This window comes from Silurus aristotelis (genome assembly GCF_946808225.1).
Source record: "Silurus aristotelis genome assembly, chromosome: 6".
NCBI lineage: Eukaryota > Metazoa > Chordata > Actinopteri > Siluriformes > Siluridae > Silurus > Silurus aristotelis.
This window is the reverse complement of record NC_139579.1, coordinates 11,548,563-11,563,459: the sequence shown is the minus strand read 5'-3', so window position 1 is coordinate 11,563,459 and position 14,897 is coordinate 11,548,563. Positions and strand designations below refer to the sequence as shown.

At 38.9% G+C, this 14,897-nt stretch overlaps 2 protein-coding genes across 2 annotated transcripts; one reads left to right on the top strand and one right to left on the bottom strand.

Moving 5' to 3' along the window:
• Nucleotides 1-314: 314 nt before the first annotated feature.
• Nucleotides 315-4,027, top strand: agr2 (anterior gradient 2). Its single transcript, XM_083543403.1, has 8 exons — nt 315-2,367; nt 2,479-2,617; nt 2,707-2,770; nt 3,090-3,142; nt 3,272-3,348; nt 3,427-3,490; nt 3,570-3,653; nt 3,737-4,027. The coding sequence occupies exons 2-8, from the start codon at nt 2,488-2,490 to the stop codon at nt 3,784-3,786; spliced, it is 522 nt and encodes a 173-aa protein (XP_083399529.1). The 5' UTR covers nt 315-2,367; nt 2,479-2,487; the 3' UTR covers nt 3,787-4,027.
• A 2,581-nt stretch (nt 4,028-6,608) lies between these two features.
• On the bottom strand, nt 6,609-13,814 carry tspan13b (tetraspanin 13b). Its single transcript, XM_083543392.1, has 6 exons — nt 13,538-13,814; nt 11,024-11,191; nt 10,754-10,834; nt 9,782-9,895; nt 8,104-8,214; nt 6,609-7,579 (listed from the first exon to the last, which is right to left on the bottom strand). The coding sequence occupies exons 1-6, from the start codon at nt 13,598-13,600 to the stop codon at nt 7,505-7,507; spliced, it is 612 nt and encodes a 203-aa protein (XP_083399518.1). The 5' UTR covers nt 13,601-13,814; the 3' UTR covers nt 6,609-7,504.
• Nucleotides 13,815-14,897: the final 1,083 nt, after the last annotated feature.

Here is a 14,897-nt window from a genome sequence, read left to right as displayed (position 1 = left end):
GACCGTACGTGTCATTAAAGGATTGGCTACGAGTCATTTACAGACACGTCAGTGCTCCAAAAAGCGTGTTAACGATCAGCCAGCTTCCTCCTCGAGGGCAAGCTCAGATCGAGGATTTCAGTTGTGTAGCACAGACACAAGCACTTTAAAAAAAAAAGGCTGTGTACATAAAACACACCCAGACCTCAAGCTTGAGCAGAGCCTGGAAGAGAAACGGTTAGACGCAAGCGGAGACGTGAAGGATCTCGTGCTACAATGGAATTCTAAGTGCTGGAAGATCAACAGCCAGAAAAGCCTCTTCCTTCCTCTGATTCGGGTTCTAACCAGGAAAACAAACAACTGTGCTACGATAGGAGTTCCAGTGAAAATCTGAAAGAAATATATAAATAAAACAATATTGACTTCAATAATTCAAAATCCGAAAAGAAAAGAAAACGGCCCCAAACTCCATTTTCTGTAGGACGCCTGTAGAATGACTAAAGCATTAATTACAGTGTCAGTTCAGCACTGCGTCCTTTAAACGGTTGTGAAATATATTTCCAAAAAAGAGTTAACTACTATATGTGTATATATTAATACCATTTCTAATTTGCATTGCATCTGAATATTTTAAATAATAACTAATATTGGATTTGAATAAATAATAAATCAATTATTAACGCATTTCACGATTCGATTTGTTCCAATTGATCAAGTTTTGCACTTCTGAGCTTCTGAGCTTCTCAGCATCAACACGATTTAGAAATATTCAGTGCCTCTGAAAGTTTAGAAACATCTGGTCTTTTATGGTTTTTGAGACACACTGGATGAATAATAGCTTTACACCCAGAAGATTTCTTAATAAACAGTTCATCCCAGAGCATTTCGATAGGATTTAAGTGCGGTGAATGGGCAGGCTATTCCATGATAGATAGATAGATAGACTCTAACTGATTGTTTGCTCTCTACAGAGCTTGGATGTACGCTACGGGTCATCGTCTTGTCATATGGTTAAGTCGGTTTCAAAGAGACGGAAATGCATGATGTGGAATTCCATATGGAATGGTAGCCATGTTGGTTCCTTTCACCCGGAATAAGTCTCCAAAGTGCTTTGCTCCAAAACAACCCCAAACTATTAGGCTTCCACCATCGTCTTTCCTGGTCTCCGTCTTATATAAGCTCTTCTGTTAGAGCCAAAAATGTCTCTCATCTGTCCACCTTTCTTCCACTATTTCCAGTCTAATTTTTGTGTTTTTGTTTTTTGTAACAAAAGGAACATGTATGTGTCTCTCAAAGGCTATAAAACACCAGGCTCAGCACATCATATAATTATATTTATAATAAAATTAGCATACAACACTTACATTAGTATGCGATAATTGCGCTACATCCGAAATATTTTTTCAATCGCTGATCAAGTGAAGTTTATTTCTATAGCGCTTTTCACAACGGACATTGTCTCAAAGCGCAGAATTCAAGAGTTAAGGTGAACGAGGTGACCCCTGATGAGCAGCGAAATGTGGCAAGGAAAAACTCCTTTAGACGTTATGAGCAAGAAACCTTGAGAGGAACCAGACTCAAAAAGGGAATCCATCCTCATCTGGGTGATATCAAGAGTGTGATTATAGTCTTTAAAACAATACTGGAAAGAGAGAACGAAGATTATGAGTAATGTCCTATGAGTAAGGTTGTGGAACCAGGAGCTACTTAGCAACTCATGAAATAGCTCGACATTTGAGATCATCACAGATCCAACACCAGATCCACCATGCCAGAGCCTTTAAACACTCAAAGAGGTCACATGATAATTCTGTCCTATATTTAATTCCTATATCACATCATATTAAATACATTTCCTTCAATACTATTTGATGACACGACTTTGTTCCTTAGGGCGCTTTGTATTTCCTCACTCCGAATAACACGTCATGATGTTTTGTCACAGGTAGTGAAAGCGGATTAACGCAAGCCTGACATCACGTTTGCGATCTGAGCCAATCACGGAAAGCCTAATCATTAAAGGCTTTGCCTAGTTTTAATACCATGCTGCTGACCTGGCCTTGGATCCGAGCCAAATCTAATCAAATCAATACAATTTCAAAATATGTGAACGGAAACCCTCGAATAAGTCGTTTTGTTTAAAATTTGCATTGTGTTGACCTTTAGAAAGGCACCCCGAGGGGGATTTAAGGGGGATTATGAGTGCAAACAGGAACTCTTTTAGGATGGAAAGGAATAGTTAAAGAAATGAAGGAGAAAAGAGGCAGGGCTTGCAGGTGCACAGTTGTATAAAGGCGGCCCAGGTGACCACAGACACCACAGCAGGACTGAGGGACTGAACACACAGATACTCACTCATACCACTCTAAAAGGGAAACCTGAGAACAGGTGAGAGAGCCTTTCCCTTCTTTTTTTTTTCCTTCTCCCTTTCAAGACCTCTCTTTGTTAGAGGAGACTTTTCTCCTTTTTCTAATACTGGATTGATCTCCTTTTGAGCAGTCTGTGAAGATGATTAAAGGACTAGTGTCAGCAATCTTGGTGCTGGTGGTCGTGGCCACCACCATGGCGAAACCGGAGAAAAGCACTGAAAAGCATGCAGTCAAGAAGGAGAAACGTATCCCTCAGACTCTCTCCAGAGGTTAGTAAGGATTTCTTTGCATCGTGTAAAATAGTCTGGATTTATCATCTCTTTATTTTTTGTGTAACTCAAAATTTTCGCTTTCTCAGGATGGGGTGATCAGCTGATCTGGGCTCAGACCTACGAGGAGGCTCTCTTCTTGGCACGCTCACAGTAAGAAATGTTTCGCTTGCATCGAAATAGCATTTCTAAACCGGTTCTTTACTCAAAACTAGACATGAGGTGCTGGAATTCACCTGATTGTCCAAGCGTGTTGGTAGGAGTCGGTTGCGGCAAATTCTAGAAAAGTTCTCATGCTCATGGGACATCCAGGATGAGATGTTAATTTTTTTTTTTTTACAAATTGGAATTAACTTCATTGTCCATTTGATAATATTTGCTGAAACGAAGCCATTAACCACTATGAACAATTTCATTTTGAATCCATGTGGACCCACATTTTTTTAACAGCAAATCCTTTTTTCCCTTTCAGAAACAAGCCCCTGATAGTCATCCTCCACTTGGAGGAGTGCCCACACAGCCAGGGTAAGCTTTGACATAATCCTGCTCTTCAGGAATTTCCTATTGCGTTAATGTTTAAAGCGGTTATTTGCGCCGGGTCAACCTCTTCGCCAAATGTTAGGTAGGTAAATATTTGCTCTGTTCCTTCACCAGCCCTGAAGAAAGCTTTCGCCGAAGACAAAGAGATCCAGAAAATCGCTGACGACGACTTCATTCTCCTGAACCTGGTGGTGAGTATTTTATCGTTTAACGTGAACCGCTTTATGGGTAAAAGGATGAAACTGATGTCAAATGTGTGTATATTACAGTATGAAACCACAGATAAGCATCTGTCTCCTGATGGCCAGTACGTTCCCAGGATCATCTTTGTCGGTGAGTAGGTTCTACCTGAATGACGACAGTTTGTAAAAATTTTCCTTCTCCCAAAAATAACCATTTTCTTTTCCTCCAGATCCTTCAATGACTGTTCGTGCTGACATCACTGGCCGCTACTCCAACCGCATGTACGCCTACGAGCCTAACGACATGAAACTCTGTAAGTGGACTCGTTCTAATAACTTCAGAATGGAGATTTTTTAAATCCGCCCCCTAATGACATTTTCATTTCCTCCTGAACAGTGCTGAACAACATGCTCAGAGCAAAGAAGCTCCTGAAAACCGAGTTGTAAACTACAACCCCGTGAGGTTTTCCATCCTGGAGCGGATCGTCACTCATCATTAAAATTCATAATTCTTCGGTTTTAATTCTGTAAAAAAAAACAAACGATACAAAAACAAAAAAAACGCACTGTAAATGTTTGAACTCATTGTTTTTGGGTGTATGTTGTTTATGCCTGTCAGCCGCCGGCTTTTTCATCTAATGTACTGCATTTGTTTTGAATAAATAAAGAACGGAAAATTGCAGAAAAACATGCTGCTGCTGGTTTTTATTTGTAATTTTAATGAATGTGAGCCTTGAACGCAAACCCTCGAATAAGCGCCCTCGCTAAAAGAGGAAGGCCAAGGAGGAGGTTCATGGATGTGGTGAGGGAAGACATGCAGGTAGTTGGTGTGAAAGAGGCAGATGTAGAGGACAGGGTGGTATAGAGACGGATGATCCGCTGTGGCGCCCCCTAATGGAAGCAGCCGAAAGAAGAAGAAGATTAGGGTTGGAGCGCTAATCTCCATAACATGTGACCTCCAGCATCTACTAGAACGTCTTCCCTGAAGAGTGGGGGTTATACAAACTGCAAATGGGGACTGAATGTAAAATGGGCACATGTTAAAAAAACGGTATGCTATCGACAAACTTCATTCGGCACCACAGACATGCATAGGAAACATTATAAGAGCTTATAAATGTAGGTTAGACTACAAAAAAAACAGAACAGGTTAAAAAAAAAAACGTACCATAATTATGGAATGAATATATATTTTCTCCATTTTCCTGCATCGAGAATGAAGAAAAGGGAAGCTTTAGCAAATATTAGCAAACAAATGTGATTAACAGGGAATTAGCCACCGATTTCGGTTCGATTGGAAAGATTCCCGAGACTGATTTTACAGGCTAAAACCAGTCATGAACCATTTGACATCCTGTAACTAATACTGGAATGTGTCAATCTCACTGTCGAATCAACAGATAACCATCCTGCTTTACATATGTATGGAACAAAACACATTTTGGGAAACAATCAGTAAGCAAATTAGCAGCAGATGTTATTTGAAGATAATTTTTTTGTCAGAACTTTTCCAGCCATATGTGAGTCATGAAATTTCCCCTTCACTCGAACTAGGAAACCCAAGCCTGCTCCAGAATGATGATGAAAAAGAAAAAAAAGATATAGAAGATCTTGAGTTGCCTGCTGTAGCGCTTCAACTCTATTGAACACTTTTGGGATGAACTGGAATTCTGACTGCACCACAGGCCTTCACCTATCTGACTTTACTAACCAGCTCAACGAGCTCCAAAATCTACTGGAACATTCCCAGACCAGAAGTGTGGAATAGGATATTTTCAAGTAGCACATAATCTTATGGTCAGGTGTCCATTTCATTTTCTTTGATTCAGAACAAAAAGTTTTCCGAGTTTCGTGACTTTAATACACCGTGGATCTGTTTCATTTTGAGTCGCATAGAATACAGATTAACATGGCAGTGGTAGAGCTGCATCTTCGTGGAGACAGCAGAAAAAGGAACGTCTGGTTTTATTGAGTCTTTTTTCTTAATTGAATATTGCTCGTCTGTTAGAGGTCAGAAGGCAAGGTAAGTTTATGATGTCTGTCTGAACCAAAGAAATAAAAGTGAAAAACTATTTGTACCATAGCGTCGTATTTTTCCCACTGCATTGTATTAACTCGTGATTAATCGCAACCTTATTTCACATTTTTATCTGTTCTAAATGTACCTTAAATAAATACTTTTCAATACTCTAATCAACATGTTCATTTATTGCTTTATGCTAATGTCTGTTTATTAGTTCTGACACCGAACACAACATAGAGCATGAAGACAAAATATTCTTGTAAATATTTTTTACTAATTATGGTGTTTTAAATGACGTAAATCATCAGGACACTAAACCAGAACATTTGCTATGTTTCCACACGGACGGTTTTGATTGCCGGATGTGTTCATTATGGAGGATTTTGGTGCTGATTTGAGACTTTGCATTAGTAAAACAAATCTTTAGTGATTCAAAATTAATTTTTAATTGTTTATTGTAATTTTTTAAATATATGAGCAAAAAAAGGACATCGTGAATAAATGTGTTTCGCTGAAGGTTTTCATTTCGCCTCTTTTATATATTTATTGATTTATATTTGTAAAAAAAAAAGGGTCAAACATGAAGGCATTAATTGCACGTTAATAAAAGTAGTGCTATAGTGATATATCTATATACCTGTCCAAAAGACGTTCCATTGTTCCGGTACCTTGGTCCCTGGGTGTAAATGGAGCCCTGTAATGGTCTTTGAGGTGGATTTTAGTGTAACGTTCAGTACTTGTAAAATAAATCACAGATTGTGTACGACACACACCAAGAAGAAATTACTCAGAGAATTGATCCAATTTATTATAAATGCCATTGGTTGATTATTTCAGTGACTGATTTTAGGGCTCAGGAAAGACACCATGTCGTACCCATTTTAGGGAAAAGCTGCTGAATGAAAGCATAGCTCCAGGAAGTGCAGCATGCTTGAGTGGTTTGCCTGAAGCTAAAGGGAGTTAAAGGAAGCCCCCTCAGCTTTAAGGCGGGGTGAGTGTGAAACCGGTGAAGTGGTGTTTTTTTGGTTTTTTTTTTTCAGGAAATCCTGTTGCTTGGTAACCTGCTTACGAAAGCAAGTTTTGTTCTGCAGCGATTCCTGCATTTTTCTCATAGGTTTTGGTGGTGGAGGAAACATAAAAAAAAAACAACAAAAAAAAAAACAATCCCTGAGAACAGGAAATGTTTCGTTCTACTGCTTTCTATAAACCCTGCAATTAGGCTGGAAAAAAACCCAGACAACAGAAATGTGGCATACCTGCCTTTTATTATTTTTCTTTTTACACACACACACACACACACACACACACACACACACGCAAACAAACATATCTAGATTTTTTTTACATAATGGATGAGGGCGTAGTTCACAGAACCGTAGAATATGGATGTACACTACAGTGAAGTGTTCATGCGCGAAAAAGCCGGAACCACGCGAACTCGCATTTACAATTTTGAGATCGGCTGCTAGAGCTACGAAACCAAGAGCTTTAAAACTTTACACGCGGCCATATCAGTGCTGCATGGATCATGAATAAAAAACAAAACAAAACAAAACAAAAAAAAAACATGCGGTTCTTATTTTTTCTTCCATAATTATGTTCATAGTAAGGTTTTTTTTTTTTTGGTCATGCAGAATGATTAAAATGTATATTAATCAACATCATGATATCGGAATATAAATCAAAATATCATCGATTTATTGCATTCATGATAAGTCTGGCTTTTTTTTTTTCTCATTTGGCATGGATCGGAGTGCTTTTCTCCAGGTTTGGTCTTTTTATAATTTTTGAAAGGAAATAAGATTTTTTTTTTTTAGCCCCTAACTATCGAACAAACAAAGCTTTTCCTTCGGTTGAAGTAGTTGTAGCTCAATAAAAAAAATAATAATAAAAGAAAATAATCAGCTTCATGATACAATATATACACGATTATTATTTTTTTTTTTTTTTTGCCTCGGAAAACACTGCACTCTTTCCAAACGATCATCACACGCAGCGGCGAGAACGAGCCCTAGTTTCTGCTTTGGAGGAAGCGAAAAGACACACTTCTGGTGGTGTACAGAGCTTTAGTAAGAAGTCTGGTGGTTAGAGGAGTTTGCAGGATGGAGGACAGGAAGTTTGCCGTGTCAAGCGCTGGGGGGTTTACAGGAAGGCGCTGGGATTGGCCCGCGGATCTTTCTGGTTCCTGTATCGGTAGGTTAGCCACACCCCCAGGATCTAAAAACAAAAACAAAATAAATAAATAAATAAATAAATAAATAAAACATACATGTACTTAGGTGTTCATTTGTTACAATTTATTTTGGCGCATTTATATTTTCTATTTCTACTAATACAGATTTTTAAGGGTGCAAACTCTTAAGTGTTTTTAATAACTATATTGTTTGACAATACAAAACAATAAATTAGCAATAAAGGAACACAAATAACAAGTAGGAATTTTCACATCCTGCCTCCAGTGACATTTTCATTTTACAATAAAATACACTAAAAGATGAACAAACTTATCAGGTTTTTTTGGCAACAGCTCAATGCTAATCATGTAAAATTCCTGCTTAAAGCTGATTGGCTGATGGCATTTCTCTCTTACAGGAAAATGCATCCGCGTCAGCACTTTAGTTCATGAGCGTTTCCCCAAACGAAAACGTATTGGTGTGGACGTGACCTTATTACTGACATTCCACAATTTTGCCAAAACACTCACAAAAAAAAAAAAAAAAAAAAAAAAAGTTCAGTGGTACCTCGGTGAAGCTGAAGAAAAGGCCGATCCCTCCGACGATGCGCAGCACCTCCCCGACGTGCTCCAGGATCTTTGCTGCACACGTGTCACACGTGGAATGAGCGAAACACGCCTGCATGAGGAACCAAACAAATACATCTCATATATATATATATATATATATATATATATATATATATATATATATATATATATATATATATATATATATATATATATATATATATATATATATATATACACAGGAAGACATGAGAAATTAGTAGTGAAAAGTGATTTGACAGTACAGTCATAACTATATAAATATTCAGGGATAATACATTATTAAAATGTTCATCCTTTAGAGGATGAACCAAGCTGGACCCATGTGCAAGGGGAATAATAAGATAAATGATGGTGTAATTGTATAACTGTAAGTTGCTTTGCATAAAAAAACTTGAGTCACCTTAACGATGATGGAACTATAAATAAATGGGCATTCGGTGCAACCAAGATGAGGACTGGTTCCCTTTTGAGACAGGTTCCTCTTGAGGTTTCTTCCTAAAACCAGAGTTTTTCCTTGCCACATCCACCACTGGCTTGCTCATTTGGGACAATATCCAATGTCCATTATTAAAAACCAGTCCCAAGGTGTATTATTGGTAATGACCAATGGCAGTGACAGTGGCAAGGAAAAACTCCCCGAGAATTTATTAAGAAGAAGTAGAGCAACATTAAGTTGAACCTTGAGAGGAACCAGCAAAAGAGAAACCACCCTCATCTGGGTAACACCATTCATTATGGCTCAATCATTGCTGAGTTTCTCAAGTGTGACGCAAAACTTTTTCAATTAATTACAATCCAAATCCATCTTGTTTAACCCTCCGCAGTAACCTCAAAGATCTAGGTTGTTGATGTGGAGCCATCCTCAGCTCTCTTCTCCAGAGAACTTCATCCGAAAGAAAATTGTAATCCGTGTGTGCCTACTGGAACGTATGCTTTCTCTTGTCGTTCTTTGAGGTCCTTGGGAATTCATTTATCAGTAATTAGCAAGGTTACTAAAGTAAAACAAGTCTAAACATTGTGGACTTTCATGACCAGCTCCAGGACACAAATATACTGATGATAAACACAGCCATTGACCTCGCACTTAATACTTATATAAAGTGAAACAAAACAAAAAAAATAAGTCCTGGTCTTTACAAATAACAAGAAAGTGTTTTGTTCTGGTGATCAACATGGACTATTTAAAAGTAAATCTATAAATAAATAACATATATGTATATATATTCTTTTTTTTTTTTTTTTTTGTCTATTTATGTTAGATTAATGATGTCAGAACGTATTAAGAGCCCTGGAACATCATCTAAGACAGAACAGATGACTGGTATTTGTACGAGAATATCACATGTGTAGCCCTTTGTGGGGACCAAAAATAAATTTCCTTAGAAATAATTTTCTTTACAAACATTGTATAGTGTAACGTCAGTACAACCGATGCATGGTCTTCAAAATAAATAAACGAAATATATATATATACATCCTTTTTTTATATTCTCTTCTTTGTAATGAACTGCTGTAAGCATAGACTCTGCATTAATAAACTACAGTAATGATTCAGCTAATAGAAGGTTCCCAGAAAGATACAAAAACCTGCATGTGTGAGAAATAGAAAACACGAGAGAGAAAGAGGTAATTACAGCAGGACAAGTGACGTTGACTTCCACGTGAGAGAACCCGCAGCAGTTCAGGCTCTTCTCCACGTCCCTTTGTGTGGTCCGCGAGTTGTTCCAGCCCACCTCCAGCAGCTCATTCTGCACACATACACACACGACGACATTCAAGTGTCCATTTAGGACCTTATCCCTGTACTTTTCTGTCAGTTCCACTGAAAGGAGAATTGAAAGACATGAATCAGACATAGATTGGATTGTAATGGGCAGGCGTCACAAATATATGTCCATGGAAAACATCTTGATAGATGCTTTCATGTCTGAAAAAGTATGTTTTTTTGTTTCTTTTTATTTATGAGTCGATAAAAACTTAACTGGTGAAAAACACAGCAAGCCACCAATCAGGGAAGAGCACACGCTCTGGTTTTAACTTGCTTTGATCGCTGCTTGGTGATGTTTACAGCATGAACATACAATTCAACAGCAAGCAGAACATTTTGAGATGAAAAAAAGATGGAAGAAACTGCTGACTCGAACTTGTCACAACACCCATGGCCTTATTGAACTGAATTGAATTATTTGCACGTAAAGTAATTGAAAAGGTTTTGGGCTCATTATCATTTGAATAGAGTGTTTGACTCATTAATATCATTCAATTAATAGATTTGTGTTGAACATTTGCTGAAACATAACAGTTGCTGAAAGACTGGCGTGGAGCTTCACTTTTTCCACAGCTTTATTTCAAAATGGATTAAATTCAATATTTTCCTTTAAATTCTAAAAACAATACCCCATAATGACAATGTGAAAAAGGGAAGCGCTGTGAACACTTTCCAGACGCGCTGTTTCATATTACTGATCAGTATAAGCCGATTCAGCGGAGCGCCACTTCGTTTTCCCATCCCGTTAAAACGGCTAAATTGATCCGCGTGACCCTCCGAGAGCCGCTCGAGCCTTTGGTCAATTCCCGATGGGTGTTATGATGTGATCAGACTTTACCTGCTGCTCTTTGTTAATGGCCAGGCACGCACTGGACACTGAGAACTGCACCACAAACACCAGGAACAGGATGATCATGTACTGAGAGTCATTAAGGAGCGTGAGAGAAGATTATAACCACATGGCAGGAGGAATATCCTTCGGGAAGCGCGTACAGTATGTCTGTATTGTTCCATAATGCTAAATGAACATAAAAAATGCTTGCTGCTATCCAGACCTGACGTGACCTGACGTGACCTGACGTGTCTCTAGGCAAACTGAAAAGGATACGAAGAAGAGAAGGACTTGGTGGTGCTTTATGGCGCCGATGAGTCCAGCCAAAGCGACGAGGAACAGAAAGACCCCGATGCCGATGATGCCGCCTACCACCTGAAAACTCGAGACCAGGCCAAACCATTTTCCCCAGGCGGCAATGCCGATCATCAGCATGCTCACCATCTGCAGGAAGACAGACGAAATAGATGAAGGCAGAGAATAATAATAATAATAATCATTTGTATTTGATCGAATGAAATAAGTATTTGATCTCGTACCAAATATAATATTAATTTATTCTTTTTTTCTGGATTTTCGGATATACTTTCTCTTCTGTTCGAATAAACCTAAATTCTAGACTGTTCATTTTTTTTGTAAAGGGGTAAATTTACAAAAGCAGCAGAATTTACAGAGACTTTTCAGAGAAAATTCTTCCCTGAAATGTTCCCACAAAGTTAGACCCACACAATTGTAGATGTCGTCTTTGAATCTACAACCCTATGGAAAACCTTTTGGGATGAACTGGAACGCTGCAAGTACACTCCAAAATCTAGTGGAACATCATCCCAGACTATTGGAGATTATTAAAGCAGACACTGGGGGACTAAATGCCGAATGACACGTTCAACAAGCTCATGGATATGACCTGGATGGACCACCAGCTCATCACGGGACACCATTCACACTTGTTGCCTCAGAGGTGCAAGTTATCTTAAACGGCAAGTTTTTTTGGAGGCTTCAGGAACCCCATATGAGCAAGAACAACATGGACAGTAATTCATGAACAGGAAAAAACGGATTTGTAATGCTGAATCACCGCCCAACCCACGCCACCCGAGATGATCTACTGTTAATCTACCTTTTTTCCTTTTTTTAACAATATATAAAAAACAGTTTCTTTATAGGAGCAAGTGTCTCAAAAAGAAATAGGGATTAAATATTTCTCCCGAAGAATTTATTATGTACAATACATGATGTGGTTGTGTGTACCAGTGCTTGTGTACTGTTTTGCTACACAATTTCTTCTTCACAAAAAGAGTACACACTTTATTGCAGCAAAGAATAAGCTGCTGAGTCTGAACTTTACCTAAGACATGTCAATCACTGGGTTGGGGCGGGACATTGGCTTAGCTGAGAGCATTTGATTGGATGAAGGCAAAACTAGTATGGGATGAGTCATCAAAACCTTTTTGTTTTCCTGGTAGTGACAAACCATAAAATTATAATGAGAAGATAAAACGTTATTGACCCGGTGTCTGAGGACAGCTGTAAAATGCTCTGAAACATGTGACAAGCAGCTCGTCATAAACAATAGTAAACAACGAAAGAAATACTGGACACAAATGTGACTACATACACTTTATTTATGAACAAAAGTATTTAAACGCCAGACTATTCCAGCCAAAAGTGGTTCTGGATGCGGCAAAATGTCTATGGCAGCATGTGGATGTCCATGGCAGCATATTGAATATATGGCAACATGCATATGGATGTTTATGGCAGCACATGGGTGCCTATGGCAGCATACATAGGACAGCATGCATAAGTTTTTGGCAAGATGTCTGTGGCAGCATATGGATTTCTATGGAAGCATATATCTATGGCAGTTGCTTGTGGCAGCATTATGGATGCCTACTGCAGCATGTCTATGGCAGCACACTGATGTCAATGGTAGAAAATCTCTAGTAGTATGTCTATGGCAGCTCCGAATGTCTATGGAAAAAGTTGGTGTCTATGGCAGCAGAATATGGCAGCACATGGATGTTACGGCAGCATTTCCCCTTCACTCGAACTCGGAGAACCTGTCAAAGCATGCCAGTGCCCAAAGCCAGCTCCCATGAAGATATGCTTCACATGGGTTGGAAGATCTCGAGAGGCCTGCTATAAATGTCTAACCTTATTAAAAAACCTTTGGGATAAATCAGAACACTGACTGCAGCCCAGGCCTCCTCACCTACACCAGGACCAGGATTTAGTTTTGCCATTGCTTCTGAAATACCACAGAATCGGGTGGTCCATCCACCCAGAAGACTGGAGGACATTATAAAAGCAGATGGAGACTAAATGTGGAGTGTTAAAAGTCAGACTGAATGAGGAAACTGGGCTTTGTTCCAAACCGTGTACTAACACACTAAATAGTGGGCACTTAATCTCAAGGTTGCCATGGTGACGTGCAGGACTATAAACTCAAATATTAGAGTAGATTTTAAATACTATTATAAATTACAATTTAGTGTCGTTTCAAAGACAATATGCTTGAACACTTGGAATTTATTTTTTATTTATTAGTTATTTATTTATTTACTTTACCTCAGATTAGAGAACCAGGCACTGTGAAACCAGAGCCTGCTGACTAGCCTCGGAAATTCTCCTGAATAATTCATTCAAGCGTGTTGTTCCGACAAAGAGGTATTATTTTCCAATGTTCCAGCTCGAAAACGAGTCGGAATAGTTTTTTTTTATTGTTTATATAATTCTAAAATGAGGGGAAAAACGCGTCCATATGGTTGCTGTGTGTTTGCTACTTACCACATAGAGGATGTTGAGGGCGCAGAGGGAATTCTTGGAGCAGGTGAATCCGGCGCAGCCCATCTCCCTGGATGATATCTTTTATTTGTTTTTCCTTAAAAAATTCCCTTATAAAAATCCTTCTATGCAACCACAGTTACATTAACTTCCACTACAACTTTCCAACGGAAAAGAAACCCCGTCCAGACGAGCAGGATGAATGGATAAAAACGCAGCTGCTGGCAAAACGCTGTACGTACAGATGAATGGCTATGGGTTGCCAGATCCTCGAAAAAACAAACCTCACCTCCTAGTATGGAGCGACCCACCTGCTGAGTTAATCATCAATAATTGAAATATTGTGTGTGGTAGCTCTGTGTGTGTGTGTGTGTGTGTGTGTGTGTGTGTGTGTGTGTGTGTGTGTGTGTGTGTGTGTGTGTGTGTGTGTGTGTGTGAATAGTTGAGGTTACTGGGGTTTGAGTCATGACGAAGGATTTTGAACCCAAAATTATTATTATAAAGGGTTCCGGAGTTCAACTTCATGGACCACTTTAAAGAACAAGATGAAGATCTAAAGCTTTTTTTGGTCACATATACATTATATATATACACAGCACAATATAATTATTTTCTTCGCATATCCCAGCGATTTTTGGAAGCTGGGGTCAGAGCGCAGGGTCAGCCATGATACGGCGTCCCCTGGGTTAAGGGCCTTGCTTAAGGGTCCAAAGATGGCGGCTTGGTGGTTTCTGATCAGTAACCCAGAGCCCTAATCACCAAGCTAACACCATTCAAGTCTCCACAACATATGCTCTGCATTGTGCATTGACATGCTGAGACAGGTTTGGGTCTATAATTCGAGATTTAGACTATAATTAATGTAAACAGTCTACTGCAATGGCCAAAGACCACAGGTTGCATGAACAGTTCTGCATTTAGGTGCATATCACTGAACAGCACACCTCAACAATGATACAATTAGAGTAAACGGACATTCAGTGTCACCGAGATGAGCATTAGTTTCCATCGTGAGGATGGTTCCTGTCAAGGATGCTTCCTCATGAAGTCTCAGGTAGTTTTTCCTTGTCACTCTTTCTGTTAGGGATAAGCTTAGGGACTAATACTTGCCATTTTCACCAGTGGCTCAGTCATTAGGAATAAATGTATATTTATAGTCTATTTCTTCTTGAAATTATGCTTTTGGACAATGTCTGTCATTAAATTTTAATTTAATTTTAATTGAGAAACATACTGATTTAGCAGAAAAGTTTTTAACGCAATCCAAATGAATTTTATCTTATTTGCCCTGGTGAGAAATCCAGCTTGAGATCAATAGCTATCTGTTGCCCAAAGAAACAGCCCTGGGGGATTGTCGCAATGG